Source organism: Sporisorium graminicola, chromosome SGRAM_12 (assembly GCF_005498985.1).
Source record: "Sporisorium graminicola strain CBS 10092 chromosome SGRAM_12, whole genome shotgun sequence".
NCBI classification, from domain to species: domain Eukaryota; kingdom Fungi; phylum Basidiomycota; class Ustilaginomycetes; order Ustilaginales; family Ustilaginaceae; genus Sporisorium; species Sporisorium graminicola.
In genome coordinates, this window is record NC_043722.1 from 1,226,501 (window position 1) to 1,247,157 (window position 20,657).

General features: G+C 56.7%; 8 protein-coding genes across 8 annotated transcripts; 5 read left to right on the forward strand and 3 right to left on the reverse strand.

Moving 5' to 3' along the window:
- Positions 1–1,783: 1,783 nt before the first annotated feature.
- EX895_001975 (uncharacterized protein) lies at positions 1,784–6,079 on the forward strand (the record flags this gene model as incomplete). Its single annotated transcript, XM_029882574.1, has 1 exon — positions 1,784–6,079. The coding sequence occupies one exon, from the start codon at positions 1,784–1,786 to the stop codon at positions 6,077–6,079; it is 4,296 nt and encodes a 1,431-aa protein (XP_029741429.1).
- Positions 6,080–6,545: 466 nt separating this feature from the next.
- EX895_001976 (uncharacterized protein) lies at positions 6,546–7,481 on the forward strand (the record flags this gene model as incomplete). The annotated part of the gene is made up of 1 exon (XM_029882575.1): positions 6,546–7,481. One exon carries the CDS (start codon positions 6,546–6,548, stop codon positions 7,479–7,481), a length of 936 nt encoding a protein of 311 aa, XP_029741430.1.
- Positions 7,482–7,805: 324 nt separating this feature from the next.
- EX895_001977 (uncharacterized protein) lies at positions 7,806–8,861 on the reverse strand (the record flags this gene model as incomplete). The annotated part of the gene is made up of 1 exon (XM_029882576.1): positions 7,806–8,861. One exon carries the CDS (start codon positions 8,859–8,861, stop codon positions 7,806–7,808), a length of 1,056 nt encoding a protein of 351 aa, XP_029741431.1.
- Positions 8,862–9,209: 348 nt separating this feature from the next.
- On the forward strand, positions 9,210–11,057 carry EX895_001978 (uncharacterized protein; the record flags this gene model as incomplete). Its single annotated transcript, XM_029882577.1, has 1 exon — positions 9,210–11,057. The coding sequence occupies one exon, from the start codon at positions 9,210–9,212 to the stop codon at positions 11,055–11,057; it is 1,848 nt and encodes a 615-aa protein (XP_029741432.1).
- A 473-nt stretch (positions 11,058–11,530) lies between these two features.
- On the forward strand, positions 11,531–12,566 carry EX895_001979 (uncharacterized protein; the record flags this gene model as incomplete). The annotated part of the gene is made up of 3 exons (XM_029882578.1): positions 11,531–11,737; positions 11,846–12,009; positions 12,092–12,566. The coding sequence occupies 3 exons, from the start codon at positions 11,531–11,533 to the stop codon at positions 12,564–12,566; spliced, it is 846 nt and encodes a 281-aa protein (XP_029741433.1).
- Positions 12,567–12,786: 220 nt separating this feature from the next.
- EX895_001980 (uncharacterized protein) lies at positions 12,787–16,125 on the reverse strand (the record flags this gene model as incomplete). The annotated part of the gene is made up of 1 exon (XM_029882579.1): positions 12,787–16,125. The coding sequence occupies one exon, from the start codon at positions 16,123–16,125 to the stop codon at positions 12,787–12,789; it is 3,339 nt and encodes a 1,112-aa protein (XP_029741434.1).
- Positions 16,126–16,707: 582 nt separating this feature from the next.
- Positions 16,708–18,429, forward strand: EX895_001981 (uncharacterized protein; the record flags this gene model as incomplete). Its single annotated transcript, XM_029882580.1, has 1 exon — positions 16,708–18,429. The coding sequence occupies one exon, from the start codon at positions 16,708–16,710 to the stop codon at positions 18,427–18,429; it is 1,722 nt and encodes a 573-aa protein (XP_029741435.1).
- A 150-nt stretch (positions 18,430–18,579) lies between these two features.
- Positions 18,580–20,289, reverse strand: EX895_001982 (uncharacterized protein; the record flags this gene model as incomplete). The annotated part of the gene is made up of 1 exon (XM_029882581.1): positions 18,580–20,289. The coding sequence occupies one exon, from the start codon at positions 20,287–20,289 to the stop codon at positions 18,580–18,582; it is 1,710 nt and encodes a 569-aa protein (XP_029741436.1).
- Between the last annotated feature and the right edge of the window lie 368 nt (positions 20,290–20,657).

The following is a 20,657-nucleotide window of genomic DNA, read 5'->3' on the forward strand; positions in this document are numbered from 1 at the left end:
TTTGAATGTTTGCGCCTTCACGGCTGCAGTGCTCCGTCGCAAAAGTCGATCTGGACCCACAGACGGAGAACTGTTCCTGCCGAGGAACCCTTTGATCGTCCATCGTTGGCCCTGCTGATCGGCCCAGATCTGCCCGTCGTTGCTTTGCTGGGTTCTCGGCCTTGTCCAAGCTCGGCCAGAACTTTCCATGTCGGAAGAGAAGCAATCATCGCTTGCGGGAGAAGCAGGGATCGTGTCAGGAAAAGGCGTTGGCAAGGAGCGAGGTCCGGAGGGGGCTATTGACATTTCTCACCTGTTGTTTGCCTTTCGAGCAACGCGATGCAGAGTTGAGTGGGCACAAGGACCAATAAGTTGCGATTGCGAAGCGTGTGCTCTGCGATGCGCTGCACTAACGATCCTCCTTGCGTTTTTGCGTGCCAGTTTATCTGTACGCCGCTTTTCCGGGCTCAGGGTTGTCAAGACATTTTGGTGTTTTATATTTGAAGTTATTGTTTATTTTTCAATCTCGCTTCTCCACTCGATGGCTGGAAAGTAGAGCATGATGTTGGGCTGCAGGCGAGGGAGAGACCACCGCCCGGCCCAGCCGTTCGCTCGCTGCATTCGCTTTGCTGCCCATCATCGACGGTCTGTCTCTTTGTCGATTTCTGGGTCCTCATCCATCACTCCATCAATCAATCCGTTGGTTCTGGAGAGGTTTGCTCGCTTACAGTCTGCTCGGTCCGCATCTTCCTCCGCCCTCCTCCTCCCTTCGTCGTGCTTCCTCCCGGATCCACACACACACACTCTTTCTCTCGCTTTCCGTCCCGTGTAGAGAACCCCGCCGTCGTATTAGCCAAACCATCCTTTTAGTTTGGTCTGGCGTCTCCGCTTCCTGGCACCTGCCTGCCACACACCAACGAGACCTTCGACTCGGGTGTTCCGGGTCCTTCTCTGCGTGCCTTTGACCGCGTCCCTGCCCTCCTCAATCTCTTCCACCTCCTCCCCGCTCCTCCTAACCGCCTTTCTTGTATTCGACTCCTATACTTCGTCTTCAACCTTACACTCTGACCGCCATCCCTTCCAGCGCAGGAATAGCTTCCGTCATAAGCACAAACCGTCCTTACCGCGAAACGTCGGACTCGAGCCAGGACCTTTTCACCCTCCCAATCACCCTCTCCCTCTTTTGTTGCCGACCTACTGCTCAGCTTTGCTGGTCATCACAGTGCGACATCTTTATATAGGCTCGCGACGACGACGACGCAACCAACATCGCGTCTCTGCCTTTTCTTGTTACCAGCAGAAGCGACCCGCATACCCATACTTCTTCGCCGTATACCCGCTGGTTCAGAAGTGCAGCGCCGCCTCCGACTCTCTTCCCAACAGCTGTCCAGAAACAATCAGTTGTTGCTCTTACGCAGTCACTTCATCGACAGTCTATCCTGCTGCGATCCTTTGCTGCTCATTTAACAAGCCAGGCTCAGCCGACATGGCTCTGTCAAACTGAACGAAAAGCTTGTTCGCCTCTTCCGCTCCTTGTCGGCCTCACGCCCTCTGCGGATTCTCCGTACAGTGCTTTAAAGCATTGCCCCAAATTGCATCACGGCCCCACTCTGTTACCCACCCAGAGCTTAATTCGTGCCCAAAACAAAGGCAAAAGTACGGCCGTGCATCGCTCGCTTAGCTGAGCATTCTTTCGGATAGCTGCAGATCTGCACACTGCTATCACGCACCGCGCTGTCATCCACCTCCGATCACAACACCTCTTTCTGCTCCTTCTATTCTCCCGCAGCAGCTTCTCATGACGATGCCATCTGCATCTACATCCAATTCGGCTCCTTGCGACGACTACCACAAGGCCAAGTCGTCAGCTATGGCACAGGTAAACACATCGGACTCTGCTTCGAGGCACCCGAAAGTCGACAGGATCGTGACGGCTGTAGTCTTCCCATCATCAAGTCGCAGCTCAGACGACACTTTCGGAGAGGATGCCAGAGAAGCCGCGAATCGGTCCAGCGGTTCTTCCTCTATAGCTTCGCCTGCAGTCTCGACGCCGCGAGCCACGTCGCCCGACCAGATCTCGTCGCCGGCTGCTCGCAGCAGAACAGCGTTTGAAGCGCGTGTCTCCCGCGATAGCCTGGAAAGCCCTGTCTCACCCGGTTCCGGATCCACCGTTCCAGCCTGCATGGCCGGTCTGGCCTTGCAAGTGCAGTCAGCCGTCTCGAGAAATGTCACCGGTCCTCTGGTGCAAGTCCTCGCCGATGCAGAAGAGGCGGCCGCTCTTCATCCTAGACCAGAGCACCCTACGCAACCCAGCAACTCTCAAGGTGCGGAAGCGAGCAGCTCAAAGTCTCAGAGCGCGCTACTGGACCGACAAGCGTCAGGAAGCTCCCACTATGCCACTGCACTCAACTCTCCGAATCTGGAGTCAACAGACACCGCAACGCGCTCACATCTTTCTAACTTGCTTAGCAGCAGCACAAGCGAGGAGGACATTGAAGCAGCTCTCGGCTTGATGCGGGACAGCTCTTTGATCGAGCCGCTGTCCCATCCGCTGGTGGCTCCTGAGCTGCAAGAGCGCGACAACGGCAGCAGTGACGGCAGCGGCACTGAGACCTCGGCAGCTCAGACGGACATCAGCCGTACCCCATCCACTTCGACAACAGGCTCAAGCCACGCTGGCAGTCTCGACACAGCGATCAGCTCGGTTCCGTCGGGCACCGAGTTCGAGAACCACTACAAGTCTCACATCGAAGACGCCTCGGCAGATACCCTCAGAGTCGATGTTGCAGGCTACGACTCGACTGAGCCCCCCAGCCAGGCTTCTCCAGTCTCCGTCATCTCTGAAGTCGACACCGCCTTCTTGGAATACCCAGGTCTCATCGAGGACGGCACCCTGGACCCCAGCATCGCCGAAGCGAAGTACACGATGGCCAAGGTTCGTCGCTACGCTGCACTGCTCGAGCTGATCGACACGGAACGCAACTACGCCGACGATCTCGCTACATTGGTGCTCGTCTTCTTTGATAACCTCTGCATGATGCCATTCTTCAACGACCAGCCCGCTCGCCAGGCTCTAGTGATGCGGAATTCGGAGGATTTGCTGCGAACACACCAGAAGTTGTCAGCCAAGCTCGAGGGCATCCTCATCGACCTCGGTCTTCGAAAATCTGGCCAGCAACGACTGGCGGAAGACAAAAGGACCGATCTTGAGAAGGCCTTGAGCCCTCAAGCCGACGAGGCTGTAGTCCGTGTCGCCAAGCTCTTCAACCAGATGATGCCCTCGCTGCAGAGCTACAAAGCCTTTTGCTCGCGCCACGGCGAAGCGCTCGCCCTGATCCGCGAAGCCGAAAAGCGACATGCCGATTGGGACGCCTTCGAGAAGCACTGCGCCGATGTCCTCAAGCTCACCAGGTTTGGGCAAAAGGGAAGCGCCGATACGCCCAATACCTTTGCCAACAGTCCAGCATCTTACTTTACCCCCATGACGACAACGAGCTCATCACACGTCTCATCGGGATCCACCTCTACGCTGAACGCTGCTGGCGCGGGCTCAAACCACGGCAGTGCTTCAACGACACCTGGCTCGGGTACGAGTGTCATGCGCCAAAACTCTTCCCGACTGCTCTTCAGAGACTTTCTCATCAAGCCCATCCAACGCCTCTGTCTGTATCCGCTCGTGCTGCAGACGCTGCAGAAACACAGCTCCGCAACGGGCGGTTCGGTCGAAGAGCTTGCGTTGGCCATCTCACTAATGAGGGAGGTCGCGGATCAGGTGGACGAGGCTGGAAAGCGCCGCGAGTCGGAACTGCGTGCCGACCTCATTTCGTCGCGCATCGAGCCGATCCAGGGTGTCACCTCCAGCTTCCTCAAATCGCTGGGAGACTGCCAGCTGTCTGGTACGCTGGATGTGCTGCACCACCACCGCACGCTAAACCCGCTGGTAGCGCCTCTGCGCTTCAAGTACTTTGGCGTCTTTATCTACCATAGCTTCCTGCTTATGGTCAAGGTGCGCAAAAATTCGACGTATGAGTGCCGCCACTGGTTCCCTCTGTGGGCAGCACGTCTCTCCAATGTTGAGGAAGAGAGGAATTTGATCCCTCACTCTTTCCGCTTGTCCATCAAGGAGCACCACTTTGAGCTTGCCGCGTCTAACGCCAAAGAAAGGCAGCTCTGGATCGATCTCCTCTCGCTCGCCATTTCCCGTGCCACCTTCTCGCCGCCTGGCTCTGTGGCAACCTTCCCCTGCAGTCTTTACTTCGGCGACGCTGCGGACGGCGAGTCTCTGGAAGCTTCCGAGGCGCCAACACCGAATGCCAGCCGGCCCTCGGAATTCCAAGGGTACTTTGATGCAGCCAGATCCAGCATCGCAGATCCTTTGATGGAGTTCCTGGCTATGCATGCAGCAGGAGCGGCACAAACTACCAGCTCCAACCAGAAGGGCCAGCGCTCGTCGTCAGGGCCTTGGATGCCTACCGAGATCTTGCTGCGCCATGCTTCGTCCAATTCGCGCGCCATCGTGGATCGTGGCATGGTCTTGTCGGACTCGGTCATCTCGGCTCGGATCGTTCGAGACGGAGGTGCTCTCTCCACACTGTATGCGGCCTCTGGATCGGGTCTTGGGTCCGCGGTAGGCTCGTCTCTCGGTCTCAGCCGCCTCTCTGCCAAGGAGACATCGACGGTCAAGATCCAGCGTAGGAAGAGCTGCGCCGGTCTGCTCGAGAACGCCGATGCCGACGAGGATCCCAACAATGTCGTTTTCACCGCTACATTTGTGCAACCGAGCTCGCGTTCGCGTTCCTCGACGAGGGGGCAACTGGACGCGCCGAACGATCGAGAGGGATGGAAGTCGTCGCTGCTCAAGAAGGCCAACAAGGTGCGACCCGCCAGCATCTTTGCGCCCACGGGTCTCAGCGTCAGCACGGAGCTGGGAAGCCCTGTCTGGGGTCCTGGCTCGGTCTCGACGCCGACTTCACCCACCACGATCAACCGCGAACTCCCCGTGCACGAGTTTGGAAGCTTTGGCATCTCTGGTGCGCGAACCAACTCGACCGGACCTGGACCTTCTTTCCACTCGCTCACGTCTTCTCCGATCTCGGGCAGCGAGACGGCTGCTAACTCTACGACCAATCTGCGTGCTTCGGTCTCGTCGCTGCCCCCGCGATCGCGCAACAGCTTTTACGGAATGAAGGACTCGCTCACAATGACATTTGGCAGGAGGACTCGTACGCAGTCGGCACAAGGTGGATTTGGCGAGAGCGATCCGATCACCAAACTTGGTGCATCGTCGGCCCTGTCGTCGGCTTCTCCGTCGCCGATGGCGAGCAACCTGGAGCTTCCTCAAGGGATCGTGGTTGACTGTCAATCAAGAAAGCCTTCGGCTGAGGAATCGTATGCGCAGCCACAAACGAGTCGATCTGGCGGTCGATCGCGCACCAGCTCGATCACGTCAATGACCGGGTCGCTGCGACGGGTGCTTACCACCACATCGCTTGCGACGCTCAGCCAGAAGCGAGCACAAGCGGATGCAGCCAAGCCGAGGGGAGGATCGGTGCAGCAGGAAAGGCAATTGGCGCTGAGCGGGCTGCAGACGCCACTTACTGAGTCTACGCCCTCAAGAAGCCCGTCTGAGAGCATGCCGGAGGGGTCCGAGCCGTCGACACGCAAGGCTGGCACCAACACGCTGCGCAGGTCGAGGACGATGCTCGACTACTCAAAGAGTTGGTTCCGCGCTTCTGCGGCGGCCAACGTGGTCGAGCGCGTTCACGCTGAAGCTGTGACCCCGGCGCAGGGCTCGCAACTGGTGCAGAGGCGGCCTTCGTCGACGAGCGTTACCACTGCCTCCTCTTCGGACGCTGATATTGGGACGGCGAGGAAAGAGTTGAAGCCACTGCGTGCCAACAGTACTCCTGTAACGCGTCAGACTCCTGCTCAATCGGATGCGTTCAGAAGGGCGTCGGATACCCAGCTGGCCACGATTGCGGAGCAGCACCGCGGTGCAGGGGATATAGGAGGAGTGCGACGGGTGTCGAGGGGCTTCAATCCGCTTCGCTTCCTGCAAAACAACCGCATCTCGCCGCTCCCGACGAAGAATGGAGCTTGAGGGACAATTCAATTTTAGCATTACTTTTCGACAATGTCTTTTTGCATATATGTACTTTTGCTCAATCCTTTTCATCATCTCTTTGCCAAACTGTTCTGGCTGAGTCCTTCTTTGCTTTGCTGTTTTTTTGTAAGGAGGTGAACGTAATATTTGTCCAGCTTGACGAGGTTGATTCGACGATGAGGGGTTGGATTATGTCAGCTGTAAAGAGAGAGAGTGTGTGGCATGGCAGTGGGATCGGATTTCGGCGGTTTTTGTTGGAAGCTTTCTCCACACGAGTGCGAAAGTCAAGGAGGAACTTCACTCTTCATCCTCGCTTCTTTGGACGACAGCCCACTCAGCACGCGGCTATCATTCGCTTTTCGCCTTCGACTTCGCCGCTGAGCCGCGGACTCGCGACGGCTCTGTGCAGCATTTCGATCGTCTAGAACGCAGTGATCAAGTAGCACTCGGGGAGGTTCGCAAGATGTCGCACTTCGGAGCACCGAGTCGAGGCTTCAGCGGGGGTTTGCGTCGACCATGGATCGTGAAGGCGGCCTATACGTCTGCAGTGACGCTGCAAGTAGCGTGTGCAATCCATCTAATCAACGAGCACGTGTTCGAGATTCGCAATTCGACAGGCGCTTCGATGCTGCCGACGCTCGCGATCGAAGGTGACTTCCTCCTGCAGCTGCGGCTGCCGTTCTCGCGGCTGCTCACGTCAATACGAAGCACGCTCTTCCCATCTGATGACACCCAGCAGCACGAAGGAGGCGGAAATGGGCATCCGTACTTTCGAGGGGGGCGCAAGGGCGGGGTGGGCGGCTCGTGGTTTAGCAAAGCCGATCAGGCGCAAGGGACGGGGTTGAAGGTAGGCGATCTCGTGGTCGCGCTGTCGCCGTTCGATCCGAGTCGCACCGTGTGCAAGCGCGTGATTGGGCTTCCGGGGGATACGGTTGCGCTGGACCCGAGGATGCGCCCCTTACCGCTACACGCGTGGAGAGGCACCAAGCCCCCCGCACCCTCAGCTCAAACGGTCGACAACGACGACTCGCTCAACAGCAGAATGGTCAAGTTCGAAACCTTGCTCGCCTCCGTCGGCCACCCCACCACCACCACCACCACCGGCGATATCGATCTCCTGAAAAGCATGGACACAGAAGCACACCACGACGACACGCACCGCCACAACTCGGCCACCGCCTCGGACCTACAGCAAAACACCTACGTACGCTCCAAGGGTGACGTCCAGTGCATCACTGTGCCCCTGGGCCACGTCTGGCTCGCCGGCGAGAACATGGCCAATTCCACCGACAGCCGCCATTACGGTCCTGTGCCCCTCGGGATGGTCAGGGGCAAGGTGCTTGCGAGAGTGTATCCAAATCCGAGATGGCTGTCCAACAGTTTGACCTTTGTCGATTAGAGGGCGAGGCGGCGCGGACGGACGGATACGCACATATACGCGTGCACACCGACAGCAGGCACTTACCTTCGACCTCTTACGCACACGTAACGCTCTTCGGAACAAGGAGCGAGTCACTTTGAAAAATTCAATTGCAGGAAGGAGCAGGTGCAGTACAGACGGTACAAGTGTTGGAAGGGGGCTGAGGAGGCGCGGGGTATATGTGTTTGGCACAGGGGTATAAAAGCAGGTGATGTACATGCAACAGCGCTTCTTCGAGGACGCTATCTATAATAAACGAAAAGCAGCAATCGGCAAGACCTTATCGCCTCGCTCGGTCTTCTTCTACCAGCCACAAGACTTGCGAAGCGCAACGCTCCACTGATGCCTCTGCCAGCCCAAGATGATGGGCACCATGTCGAACAGCCCAAACTGAGGCCAGAACTTGTCGACAAAGTGCATGTGCGTCGACTCGGTGCACTGCCAGAGCATGAAATCGCTCAAGCGCGAGACGCCAGAGGTGCGGACGAGGATGTCGAGCGGTGGAGTGTGGGCGAGCTGCATGGCATCCGAGAGATCCTGGGGTGTGATATTGAGATCCACTTCATCGAGGACGTGATCCAGCGATGAAGGCGGCGAGCTTTCCCCCGCGCCACGGGTTTGTTGCGACTTTGCAGCAGCGATGGCGGCCTTTTCGACGTCTCTCATCTTGCGATCCAGGCACGTCCTTGCCGCGCCCGTGATCTCGTCTCTGCTAGCATAGGGCATGCAGATGTTGAGTGTCGCCTTGGTATTGTCCTTTGTCATGTTTTCGACCCTCTCTACCGCCTCCCTAACATCATCCGGTAACAGGTCCTTGCGCCCTGCGATGTACACACGCACCGAATAGCGTGCAATTAACTCGCCATGCCCCGCCAACTCGATCAGCCGCGTCTTTGCAATCTCCATCAACGCATTCACCTCGCTCTCGCTGCGTCGGAAGTTGTCGATCGCAAACGCATACACCGTGACGGTGTCGAGACCTTGCAAGTTGAGACACACTTCGAGGACGGATTTGAGCGTGGCAAAGCCTGTGAGGTGACCCTGCTGGATGGTATGGTGCGAAGTGCGGGCCCAACGACGGTTGCCATCCATGACGAAAGCGATATGGCGGGGGATGGGCCCGAGTGAGAGCGTCTGAAGGAGAAGCTGTTGCGGTGATGGAAAGGGAAGCAAGGAGAGCAGCGAGAGGGGGGAGAGCGCGGCTTGCTTGAGGAGTTGGGTCTTGGTGGGCATCGCAGAGGATGAGGACGGCGGTGGCGAAGATTCCTGCGGCGGTTTCATGATGGTCGTGTTAGCAGCGCTCGTCAATGTCGCCTCCTTCTCTGCAGCAGAGGATACGGAGGGGTCTGCCACCATCATCTTGTGAAGCTTCAAGAAGGGCAGAGGGAAGATATGATGTGCAAGGGGTGCTCGAGGTCGTTGAGTGCTGTTTTGTCCTTTCTTCCAGCGTTCATCTCGAAGTCCGCTTTCTGACTGACTTTGACTTGAATCGAAATCGTCGAATCGGGCCTCGCTTTTTTCTCGGGACGCGGTTGGGCCAACTGAATTCTCATACGTGTGTGTCTGTCTCCTTCTCCCTCAACTGTTGACATCATCTCGACCAGCGTCAGTCTCTTCTTTGACGACGCACACATAAACCTCACCTCGCAGGGATTCGTTCGACTCGGCTCGAACGGCACCAAGCAGCCGATTAGCGCAATATCCAGCATGGACTTGGATCCTTTTGCAGTGTGGGACGATCCCACGCCTGCTTCGACCTCTTCCACTTCCGATTCAGCTGCGGCAGCCAAGCCATCGACACACGTATCGGATGCCGAAGCGATCTTAGGAGAAGTACGAACATCTCTCGAATACGAAGACGAGGATCCAGGCTGGGGTTTCGCCTCTGCTTCCGCGTCTAGAGCAAAGAGTCCGGAAAAGTCGAGAAAACAGCCGCCGTCATCTCAGATAGCAGCTGCCGTCTCGCTGGTGTCTGAGGTCAAAGACATCGGGAAGACACCGGAATTGATCTCTGCGTTAGTGCAAGAGGACTCGGAATCGAATGGGTCAGCGCTGGCCGCCGACGAGACATCTGCCATTGCAACAACAGAAGCGGATCCGACCGCAACTGCAGCTCCTGCAGCCGAGAAGAAGATCGAACCAACAGCAACCGCGGAAGAAGAAGAATCTGACGAAGATATCGACACCTTCGAAGACTCACGGCAGGAGCAAGCTGAGCTCGTCCAAGATGGCATCTTGCCACAAGAGTTTGAGGAGAAGGCCACGATTGCAGCTGACGCTGATGACGACGACGGTTTCGACGATTTTGGCGAACCAGCACCGGCAGCCGAGGGGGCAGCTGCGCATGATGATTTTGGCGACTTTGACGACTTTGAAACGGGCGATGCGCAGAATGATGCCGACTTTGGCGACAATGACTTTGGCGACGATGCCTTCGACCAACGGACAGACAACACGCAGCAGGCGGCAGCATCCCCCGTCGCTGCTCAGCTTCCGGCTGTGGCAACAGCAACGCGCACTTGGGCGCCATTGGACGTCACGACCAAGTCGAATCGAGTCGATCTTGCCGACGCTGTCAATGCATTACTCCCCCTATCAACTGCAGCAGAGCAGAATTTGTCGACCGCAGGACTTCGTCAGGTGGAAGGACCATCACAGGTGTTGGTGAGCGCAGAGTCGCGTCAGCTGTACAGCGATCTATCGTCGTTCCCCTCTGTGCGTCCGATCGATTGGGTGCGAAGCAGAACTCGGCGTGATTACCTCATATCGATGGGCGTGCCCGTCAACCTGGATGAGATCCACTCGTCGTTTGCATCCGGCTCGGGTGGTTCGCGACAATTGCCACCGTTGCAGCTCAAGTATGACTCGTCGGCAAATCGCGCTTCTGGTGCGAACGGGAGCCTTCCGCAAAGAAGCTCGAGTCTCAAGGTGTCTGGCACTGCATTGTCTACACCGACTTCGTCATCCTCGGCGGCAGGGACAGCGGCACAACGATCAGCATCAGCATCTAACACTCCGCGTAACGGCAATTCGAGTCCAGCGCTGGGCTCGAGTACAAATCGCGAACGCATCGCCGAGCGACGCATGCAAGAGCTCGGATTGGGACCTGCCCCGCAGGTTGATCTGCGCCGAGCTCAGGAGCTGGTGAGCAAGACCGAGGACCAGTTGACGCTGCTCTCGCTGCCTGCGCTCAAATCGATGCTTCGAGAGCTCAACACCATGACGACATCGACGTCGAACCTGTTGACACATCATCTGACGCTGAGGGAGAGCTACCAGGCCGACTCGGAGATGTACAATTCCATGATCAAGGAGTTGGTCACGGGCGCCGCGAGTAGGTTCAGTGGCGGTGGCGGCAGCGGATCGGCAGGAGGAAGCAACTCGGTGGCGGGGGGCAGAGGAGACAGTCGCAGGTCGACCACGATGGGAATCAACGCGTCGAATTCGGGCAAGGCCAGAGTGAGTAGCTTGCCAGCAGCATCAGCGGCCATGACGGGGACAAGGTCGATGAGTCCATCACTAAGAGGTGGTGCTGGATCGAGTCCAAGACGTTGATTGTACACTTTCAATGCAATACCAACACATGACCAGTCAGATGGTAAGATTACAAATCCGAGCTTCGTCTCATGTTCGGCGAGAGAGAGAGAGGCTTGCGCATGGCGTGTGAGCATAGCAAGCTAGCTACTCGAAGGAGCACATCGGGATCGAGCCGACTGAAGTTAAAGCAGTGCAGCAGAAGCAAAGCAAGCGGCGTGGGCGAGGGATTCACAAGAAAAATGTGAATTAACAAATGCTGTGGAATCGGGAGGGATGAGCAGAAATCGGCGAAACTCACACAACCCGATCTACACAATGGCCAGTTGAAAAAATGTTGGCGATTCGAGAAGAACTCACAAGACTCGAAACAGCTCTCTTCATCTGCATCTTACGTCGTCCTCATCCTCATCTCAGTTGCCAACATCAAGCAGCACCGATTCAGAGCATCTCATTCATTCACACGGCGCACACATACACTCGAAGCATACAGCATGTCGGCAGCATCCCTCACCCGCTCCTTGGCGAGACTCAGTCTGGCTTCTGGCTCGCAGGCCACTCGCGTCGTCGTGCGATCACCGGCCAGGCTCGTCGTCCCGGTCGCCTCCTCGTCATTCCGTCTTTCAGCGCGCACATATGCTACACCTGCCTCTGCACCCATCCGACTTGGAAACCTTCAACCCGGTCAGCCCACCAAGAACGTAAGTTTCGACCTTTCGGCAGCCAAGATCAACCCGGCGAAAAATACTGTTTTACTGATTGTGATACCTTGATGCTTTACGCTTTTCCGCTGTCATGGCTTTCTTTAGCGCAAGCGACTGGGTCGTGGTCCATCGTCCGGTCGCGGTGGTACGAGTACTCGCGGTCACAAAGGTCAAAAGGCGAGAGCCGGTAACGGCAAGCCTGTACCCGGTTTCGAAGGCGGTCAGACTCCTCTGACCCGTCGTTATCCCAAGCGTGGCTTCAACAATGTGTAAGTCTTTCAGCTACCTCGCTTTTCCAGAGAGAATATCTCAATGCTGACAAGCACCGCTGCTGTCTTTCCATCTTTGCAGTCACGGTCAGACATTCGTCGCGGTCAACCTGGACAAGATCCAACACTGGATCAACCGCGGCCTCCTCGACCCCTCGCGTCCCATCACCGCCAAGGAGCTCTACGAAACACGCTGCATTCACTCACTCAAGGACGGCGTCAAGATCCTCGGCGAAGGTGCTCCGCATCTTGAGTCGCCCGTCAACCTGGTCGTCTCGCGTGCCTCACAATCCGCCATCTCGGCCATTGAGGCTGCAGGCGGAAGCGTAGAGTGCAGATACTACACGCCGCTCAGTCTGAGGGCATTGGTCAAGCCGCACAAGTTTGCAGGCAAAATCTTGCCGCGTCCCGCCGACCCTATCAACAAGAAGGACCTCGTCTGGTACTCTTCGCCTCGTAACCGTGGCTATCTCGCGAAGCGCGCAGCGTTGACCAAGGCCCTCGCTGCTGAAGCGGCGGCTGCTGAGGAGACTGCACCATCAGCGACTTCGGCTTGAAGGGCAGTAGCCCCCGATGTAATTTCGATTCAGTGACCGCTCACCATGTACTTTTACAGTCTCTCACTTTCAATTCTTTCCTCACTTCAACGACGGACCGTGCAAGCAACGTCTAGATTCTCGAGGAGGCTCAAAAGAGAAGGTCCGGGGACACAAATTGGTGGTGGAAACTTGGGCAGCATTGCAACTATTCTACGATGAGTTACATTCAGAGGTGACCTTAGGTCATAGGCAGGCCACGCAAGAAGGCGAGGGTGCCGAGGCAGTGATCCAACAAGCCGTTGAATCGGTTGCTCTCGGCCACCTGCGCCCGAATCATCTTTCGGATTACTCCCTTCAGCCTCTTGACTTCTTCCGCATGCTCAGCTCCAAACTCATCGTCGTCCTCCAACTCCTCATCGGCGTCCTGACCATCCTCACCTTCCTTGCCGCTCTCCGGGTTGAAGGTCTGCAAGATGAGGTCAGTGTGCAACTTGAGCAAGGTAGCAAGCAGAGCCTGGACCGCTTCAAAGTCGCGGTGCTGCTTGAGCCGTTTGAGCAGCATGGTCAAGAAGGCCACCAAGTCGTCGGTCGAGGTGAGCGATCGGATTTCGAGATCCAGCTGCGGCGTCGACAGCGTCTCGAGGTAGAGGAAGAAACCCGACACGTCGTCTTTCTCGGCAGCCGCTTCCAGCCGCTCTTGGAACTCGGTCTTGAAGCTGATGCCGCCGGACGAAAAAATGTTGGACCTTTCACCCTTTGCTTCAGGTTCGCCATCCTCGGTGCCAACGGGTGCCGTGGGGTCAAACTTGAAGTCGACGCCCGAGACAGTTTGAGGCAGGAAGAAAGGGGCTCGCTTCGCCTCTGGTTTTTGAGGTGCTGCCTTGGGCTTGTTGCGCAGCTTGATGGTGTCGAGGTTGATCAGTGTCATCCAGCGAGCGCGGGGCATGGTCGAGAGTGTGACCAATCCACCCTCTTCGCGCGAAGCATCGACCAGTTGCGGCGGCGAAGTGTAGACTCGCTGCAGTTCGGGCTCACCCACCTGCAGCATGGTTTCAGAATACTCGGCAAGCGCCGCATCTTCGATATCTCCCTGTACGGTCGGCAGTGCCACAGCGTCTGCCTCTTCTTCTTCTTCCACCACTTCAGCCATCTCGTCGAGACCTTGTAGAGCAACAGGGGAGAACTGCGTCTTGTTGGCCCACAGGTAGATGCCGACACTGTCCACGTGAGCGGTTGCCAAGAAGTCGCCGGTGGGCGAGAAGGTGACCGAGGTTGCGATACTGGCCACCTTGAAGGCATCAACGAGACGCGCCGAGGGGATGTCAAACGTGCGGATGACAGCGTCCATCGATGTCGAGACGATCCAACGAGCATCGTTGCTGAAGCAAGCATCGAGGATGCGGCCACGGAAACCAACGAATTCACGCACAACGCGGTACGTCTCGACATCGACGAGCCTGAGCACCAAGTCATCAGAGACAACGAGAACGAGGTTCGAGTCTCGGTGAAGCTGGATTGACGAGATGCCGGAGGTGGAAATGGAAACTCGATGCAACAACTCGGTGGAGGTAAAGTCGTACCACGAAAGCTTGCCATCCATGGTACTGATGACGACGAAGCGATTGAGCGCGTCCGTTGCTACTCCCGTGACGGCAGAGCCCTTGACGCGGGCGTTGAGCAAGGCCTTTGCCTTCTTAGAGCCGGCTGGGAACTCCTTAGCCTTTACCGGTCCCAAGGGGTCCAGGGGACGAGTGTCAAAAGTCCTCCTGTGCGCATATGACTGCATGTTGTACATCTCGACAAGGCCCTCGGAATTGCCGATCAAGCCAAAGTTGCCACAGGCGCTGACACATGCCGTCCTGGCTTCAGCAATGATCTTGCGATCCGCCGACGCTGCCAGTGGCTTCTTTCCCATCCTCTTGTCCCTGACCGTCCACGTGTTGGCGAACTGTCGACCATGGTGGGTGGTGAGCACGTCGTCCCAGTCGCGGCTTCGGGTCAAGCTGAAGGAGAGCGAGCTGGCGGCGGGAAGCTTGAGGGATGAGACGGCAATCGAGAGCTGGTTGCTCTTCTTCTGCAGCTCACCCTGGCTGAGTTCGTGCGAGCGCGAGTCTCGGACGACCGAGATGCTGCGGATCGAACGATCACGGCCCGCAGACAGGATCTCTTTTCCATCTTCGCCATAGAAGCGAATGAGATGAGGAGGTTGATGGTGACCCGAGCGGCCTTTGAGGAGACGCGGGGGCATCGAGGCGGACTCAAAGAACCACTGCTTGCAGCTGTTGTCGCCACCAGAAGAAATGAGTAGAGGTTGGCCAGGAACGAATTCGATACTTCCGACAGCACCATCGTGCGCTTCTTGGATGGAGTAGGTCAGTCTAGGGCCGTTATTGATGGCCGAACTGGGGCCAGAGCCAGAAGCGGGTTCGAGGTCGAAGATGCTGATGTTTCCCGAATTGGTTGCAATGGCGACCGAGTGTTGCTTGCCGTCCGATCGGAACGAGACAGATCCAGACGACAGGCCACCTGATGCTTGAATCGAGAAAAGGCTCTCGTCCAGACGAATGTCGTGCAAGAGAACGTGCCCATCGGCATAGCCGACTGCTACGACATCGACAGCTGGCGACTGAGTGAGGTTGACGATGGCAGCAGGCGAAATGCCCGAGGTGGGACCTGCTACAGAGGCACGTAGACGATCCGTGTCGTATGCGTGGACAAGCGAGCCTGTTCGGATGTTCCAGAGCGCCAGCTGGCCATCGGTAGAGCCGATGAGGATCTTGTTGAGGTAAGTGGCAGGATGAAGAACTGAGGTTGCCACAAAATCATCGGGAAGGTCAATGCGTCGAATCAGTTCCGTGCTTGCGACAAACCAGACAAAGACGCTGCGTCCGGTAGAGGAAATTGCGGCGATGGTGTCGCCAAAAACGATCAACGAGGATAGTTGCGTTCCCCGTCCATCCTGCGCCTCAACCAGTCCATTCGACAAGCTCGAAGCTGAGTCTGAATCCGAGTCCGAGTCTGAGTCGCCATCCTCTTGGTTGACTTGTCTTTCGTTGGGCTTGTCAAATCGAGCCATCAGATGATCGACCGTGTCGTACACGGCGTCTACCTTTCCTCGCTTGAAACGATATACTTTGGTACCTGCTGCAGCAAGAACAGCATCCGGGCTGAGCGATATCACGAGTGAGGAGATTGGCGCTGGAAGAGAGGTCGAAACGAAGAGGAGCGTCATCCTCTCTGCATCCCACATGGCCCAGCTGTCTCCCAGGCAGGTGATGATATTGACGTCTGGGGTGGTAGCATCCTTGCCACCAAACCGGGTTTGAAGCGCAAAAGGAACGTCGTTGCTGATCAAACCAAGAGCGCGAAACGGTGCAAAGAGACGATTCTGCGATGCGACTTTGCGGGACGCCGGTGCACTGGAAGATGAAGCTCGTGCTGCGTTGGTGTTGCTCTGGTTGGCCGGCTGCTCCCGCCTCCTCTTTGAGTTTGGCTCGACATCGGATGCTGTTACTGGCGCTGTTGCCGCCTTGCCATTGACAGGCGCATTGACCTTCTTGGCCACTTTCGAGGGCATGACTGCACAGCCTCGACGGATTCCGAGCTTCTGAAGTAGGTGATGACAAGCCAAACTTTGGTGTGGAGCGAAGGAAGAACGAAAGAGTTGCTTGGCAAGAGAAGATCCTGACCGTTTGATTGAGTCTCGCAGGGGCGCAGGCTTGAGAAGAAACGAGCCTGAGAAAAACTCTCCACAGGAAACCCTGTCTTTGAAGAAGAAAAAAAGTATCTGCAGCCTCTCGGAACTCGGAGCTCACTGAATCAAGTGTTCTCAAAGAAAAGAAACAAAGAAAGACTGAGGAGGTGCCTTAGCAGTTGTCTCTTGAGCCAACTTTTTTTCGGAATGGGTGAGAGCTGTGGAAAATTTGGCAAATTTTGAAGAGGTTCCTCGCAAGGGAGGCAAATAGGGCAAGGCTTCGTCCTGTGAGCATCTTCTCCACTCTTTGGCTTCTCTCTCTCTCTCTCTCTCTCTCTCTCCCTTCCTCTTGCCATCATCTGAACTTCCCTTCGCTACCCTACAACGCCAACGCTGTGAAGAAGAAGGATCCGATATCACAACACCACTTGGTTACTTCGTCAACCTCCGCACCACTTGGTAGCCATGGCGCCTCACAAGAACGACGAAGTGGACGCCGAGGCCGAGCTCGCCTCCCAGCTTGCCGCTGATATTGCCGCTGCCGAGTCCTCGTCCGCCGCCAAGGCAAAGGCATCTTCGTCCTCCTCCGCTAGCACACCAGCTGCCGAGCGTCAGCCATTCTCCGCACTCGACCTCTCGGAGCCAACGCGCAAAGCCATCGATGCGATGGGCTTCAAGACCATGACTGAGGTGCAGGCGCGCTGTATTCCACCCCTCATGGCGGGAAAGGACGTTCTGGGTGCTGCCCAGACTGGTTCAGGAAAGACATTGGCGTTCCTCATCCCGGCCATCGAGATGCTTCACAGGCTCAAGTTCAAGCCAAGAAACGGAACGGGTGCCATTATCATCTCTCCCACGCGTGAACTCGCGCTGCAAATCTTTGGAGTCGCAAAGGAGCTTATGGCGCACCACCACCAAACCTTCGGCATCATCATGGGCGGCGCTAACCGTCGTGCAGAGGCAGACAAGCTGCAGAAGGGCGTCAACCTCATCGTTGCTACCCCGGGTCGTCTGCTTGATCACCTACAGAACACCAAGGGATTCGTCTTCTCCAATCTCAAGGCGCTCTGTATCGACGAGGCCGACCGTATTCTCGAGATTGGTTTCGAGGACGAGATGCGACAGATTGTCAAGATCTTGCCCAACGACAACCGACAGAGCATGCTCTTCTCGGCCACACAGACCACCAAGGTGCAGGACCTGGCACGCGTCTCCCTTCGACCGGGTCCGCTCTACATCAACGTGCACGCAGATCTTGCGGCCAGTACCGTCTCGCGCCTGGAGCAGGGATACGTGGTCTGCGATTCGGACCGTCGCTTCCTACTCCTCTTTACCTTCCTCAAGAAGAACGCCGGCAAAAAGATCATTGTGTTCATGAGCTCGTGCAACTCGGTCAAGTACCACTCGGATCTGCTCAACTTTATCGACGTTCCCGTGCTCGACCTGCACGGCAAGCAGAAGCAGCAGAAGCGCACAAACACCTTTTTCGAATACTGCAACGCGCCTTCCGGCACTCTCTTGTGCACAGACGTTGCGGCGCGAGGTCTCGACATCCCCAGCGTTGACTGGATCATCCAGTTCGACCCGCCCGATGACCCGCGTGACTACATCCACCGTGTCGGTCGTACCGCGCGCGCGGGCAACAGCGGCAAGTCGCTTCTCTTCCTTCTCCCCTCCGAGCTTGGCTTCTTGCGCTTCCTCAAAGTGGCAAAGGTTCCGCTTAACGAGTACACGTTCCCCTCGGACAAGGTGGCCAATGTGCAGGGCCAGCTCGAGAAGCTGATCAGCAAGAACTACTACTTGCACCAGTCGGCGCGCGACGGCTACCGATCCTACTTGCAGGCGTACGGCTCGTATTCACTCAAGCGCATCTTTGACATTCACAAGCTCGACCTCGCCAAGGTGGCGAGGGCGTACGGGTTCGCTGTGCCGCCCAAGGTCAACATCACCATCGGTACGGGCTTGAAAGGGTCGCCATCGAGCAGCAGCAGCGGTGGCAAGAGGAAAGAGGTGGACGCGGATGGCGAGGGCGAAGGCGGAGATGACGAGATCAACCCCAAGAGGCAGCAGAGCGACAGGAGGGCATACTACCGAAGGAACCACCAGAATGGGGGCAGCAAGGACCACTTCCGCAAATCCGGTGCAAACGCGACAGGGAACAAGGGCGGAAAGCAGTGGTCTCGCTGAGAAGCGCCCTTCCACACAGCGCTCTTTCCCCTCATTTTGTCTGTCCTTGATCCACCGCATGTACTCTATTCTTCTTTTCACTCTCCAACCCACTTTATTGATGATCACAACAAGCAGAGCCTTGCAAGAATTTGACGATGTGAGATTGAGCTAGCGAGAACCAGAATCAGCCTTTTGGATGTGCTCTGTGAACGTCTTTGAGATAGCTTCGAAATGGGCTTCGTCATTCTGATCGATCATCTCGCCCGCCGGTACATCGAGAGAGTATGTCGGCGCATAGTTGGGCCAGAATTTGTGGTCTGGAATCGCCGTGTCGTAGGAGATCGTGGCGAGCGATGGCGATGCTGAATTCTGCAAGATGTCCTTTTGGTCGCTTGGAATCGTTTCTTTCTGCTCTGTCAAAGGAAGAGGCTCGCCCTGCAAAGGTCTACCAGCGCTCGAGTTTCTTTTGGAGTGGTCTCGCTCCTTGAACCTGCCCAAGCACACGGCGGTGAGTAGACTCCAGCAACGAGCAGCGTTTTCACTGCAGTATCCGCCCCCGCCCAACAACAGCGTCGGCTTCTTCCAACTAAGCACCCTCTGTATCGCTTTAACATAGGCAGCAGCCGACAGATTCCACACGGCCATCGGATCACCTGCTAGACCATCCACACCGCACTGCACCACCACCATCTCAGGATCCCATGCATCCACCAGGGGCTGCACCGTGCTCTCCATCACCCTCTCTAGACTCGCATCTGAGGTGCCCATACCAAGCGGGATATTGAGCGTCTTGCCTCCCGTTCCAGCGTCGCTGTTGAGCGATCCAGGCGGGCTGAAGCGTTCCGGGTCCGAAGAGGCCGCGTAGCACGGGAAGAATCCAGGTGCATAATGATGGATACTCAGCGTGAGGACGTTTGGAGTAGAGTGGAAGGCTTCTTCGACGCCATCGCCCCAGTGGAGGTCGAGATCGAGGTACATGACGCGGTCAACGCGCTTGATCGTCGTCTTGCGGACGGTCTCTTGTTCCTCTTCCTGGTTTTCTGACCGAACGCGGGGGACATTGGTAGTCACGGTCACCTTTCGCGGCTTGCGCAGTGACAAGATGGCAAGCACAACGTCGGCGATATAGCAGAAACCACTCGAAGCGCCCTTTTTGGCGTGGTGTCTGCCGCCATCCCAAGCAATGGCGATGTCGGCACAGCCTGTAGCGAGTAAATTTGCGGCTGTAACGGCCGCTCCTGCGACGAGCGGGACGTACTGTTGCAAGCCATCAAAGGCAGGACAGTCGTCCTGGAGTCCGAATTGATTTTTGGCTGGGCGGGATTGCTTGCATCCACGCTTACGAGATCGGCCAGAGACAGAGGAGGAGGAGGGTTTAAAGTGGAGCTCTTCGTCGGAATTGCCTGATGCGTGGGAAGTTGTGTCGGAAGCCGCCGAGTTGCTGTCGGATGAAGCGCCGTTGAGTCTGCGACGCTTGAAAGCAGCGTCAGGGGAGGGAATCTGCTCATTGTTGCCGGCTTTCGCCCCTTTTGCCAGCTGCCTGACAAATGAGTCTTCGTGGTAGCTCGTCAGCTGCTGATGGGAAGCAGCGGTGGGCCGGTAGGCTACAGCGCGCCTTCTTGCCAAGTCTCCAGAAGAAGCGCTGGAACCATCAGCGCCAATAGCCTGGAGCAGCTTAGCCTTATGTGAGGCAGCAGAAGAAGTGCCGATACCCTTGTCATGGTCGTCCAGTCGGTCGAGGTCGAGCAGATCAAGATGGTGTGCTAGCGAATGTACCAAAGACGAGCGTCCCTGATTAGAGGGTAGTAGGTCTGCGTACTTGATGAGCTCGTCTGAAACGATGTAAGCCACACGCGGTGGAGTTGTCACCACTGACATAGCAGTGATGGTCGAGTGTCCGGAACGGTCGAAGTTCCTGCTCAGAGTGGTAGTCACAGAGCGTGAGCGGAGAGCGCGTTCTCGAACGTCAACCGTTGGACCCTGACTTTGGAAGGATGCATTGCAAGGGTTGTTCGGCTCAACTTCCCGATGGACTTCAGATCGGGAACTCCCGCACTCGGGACATCTTCTCCTCGAACACTTCTATCGAGCAATTTCAAGCTGAAGATGGTTCATTGCCTCGATCGTGAGCAAGCTCTCTGCTGGAAGAGTATATCATAGGCAAATACATTCGGTGGCTTCCGTGAATGTCATGCGCACACGCTGATCTCACGGCATTGTCGGACTTGACGACAAAGATCCCGTAA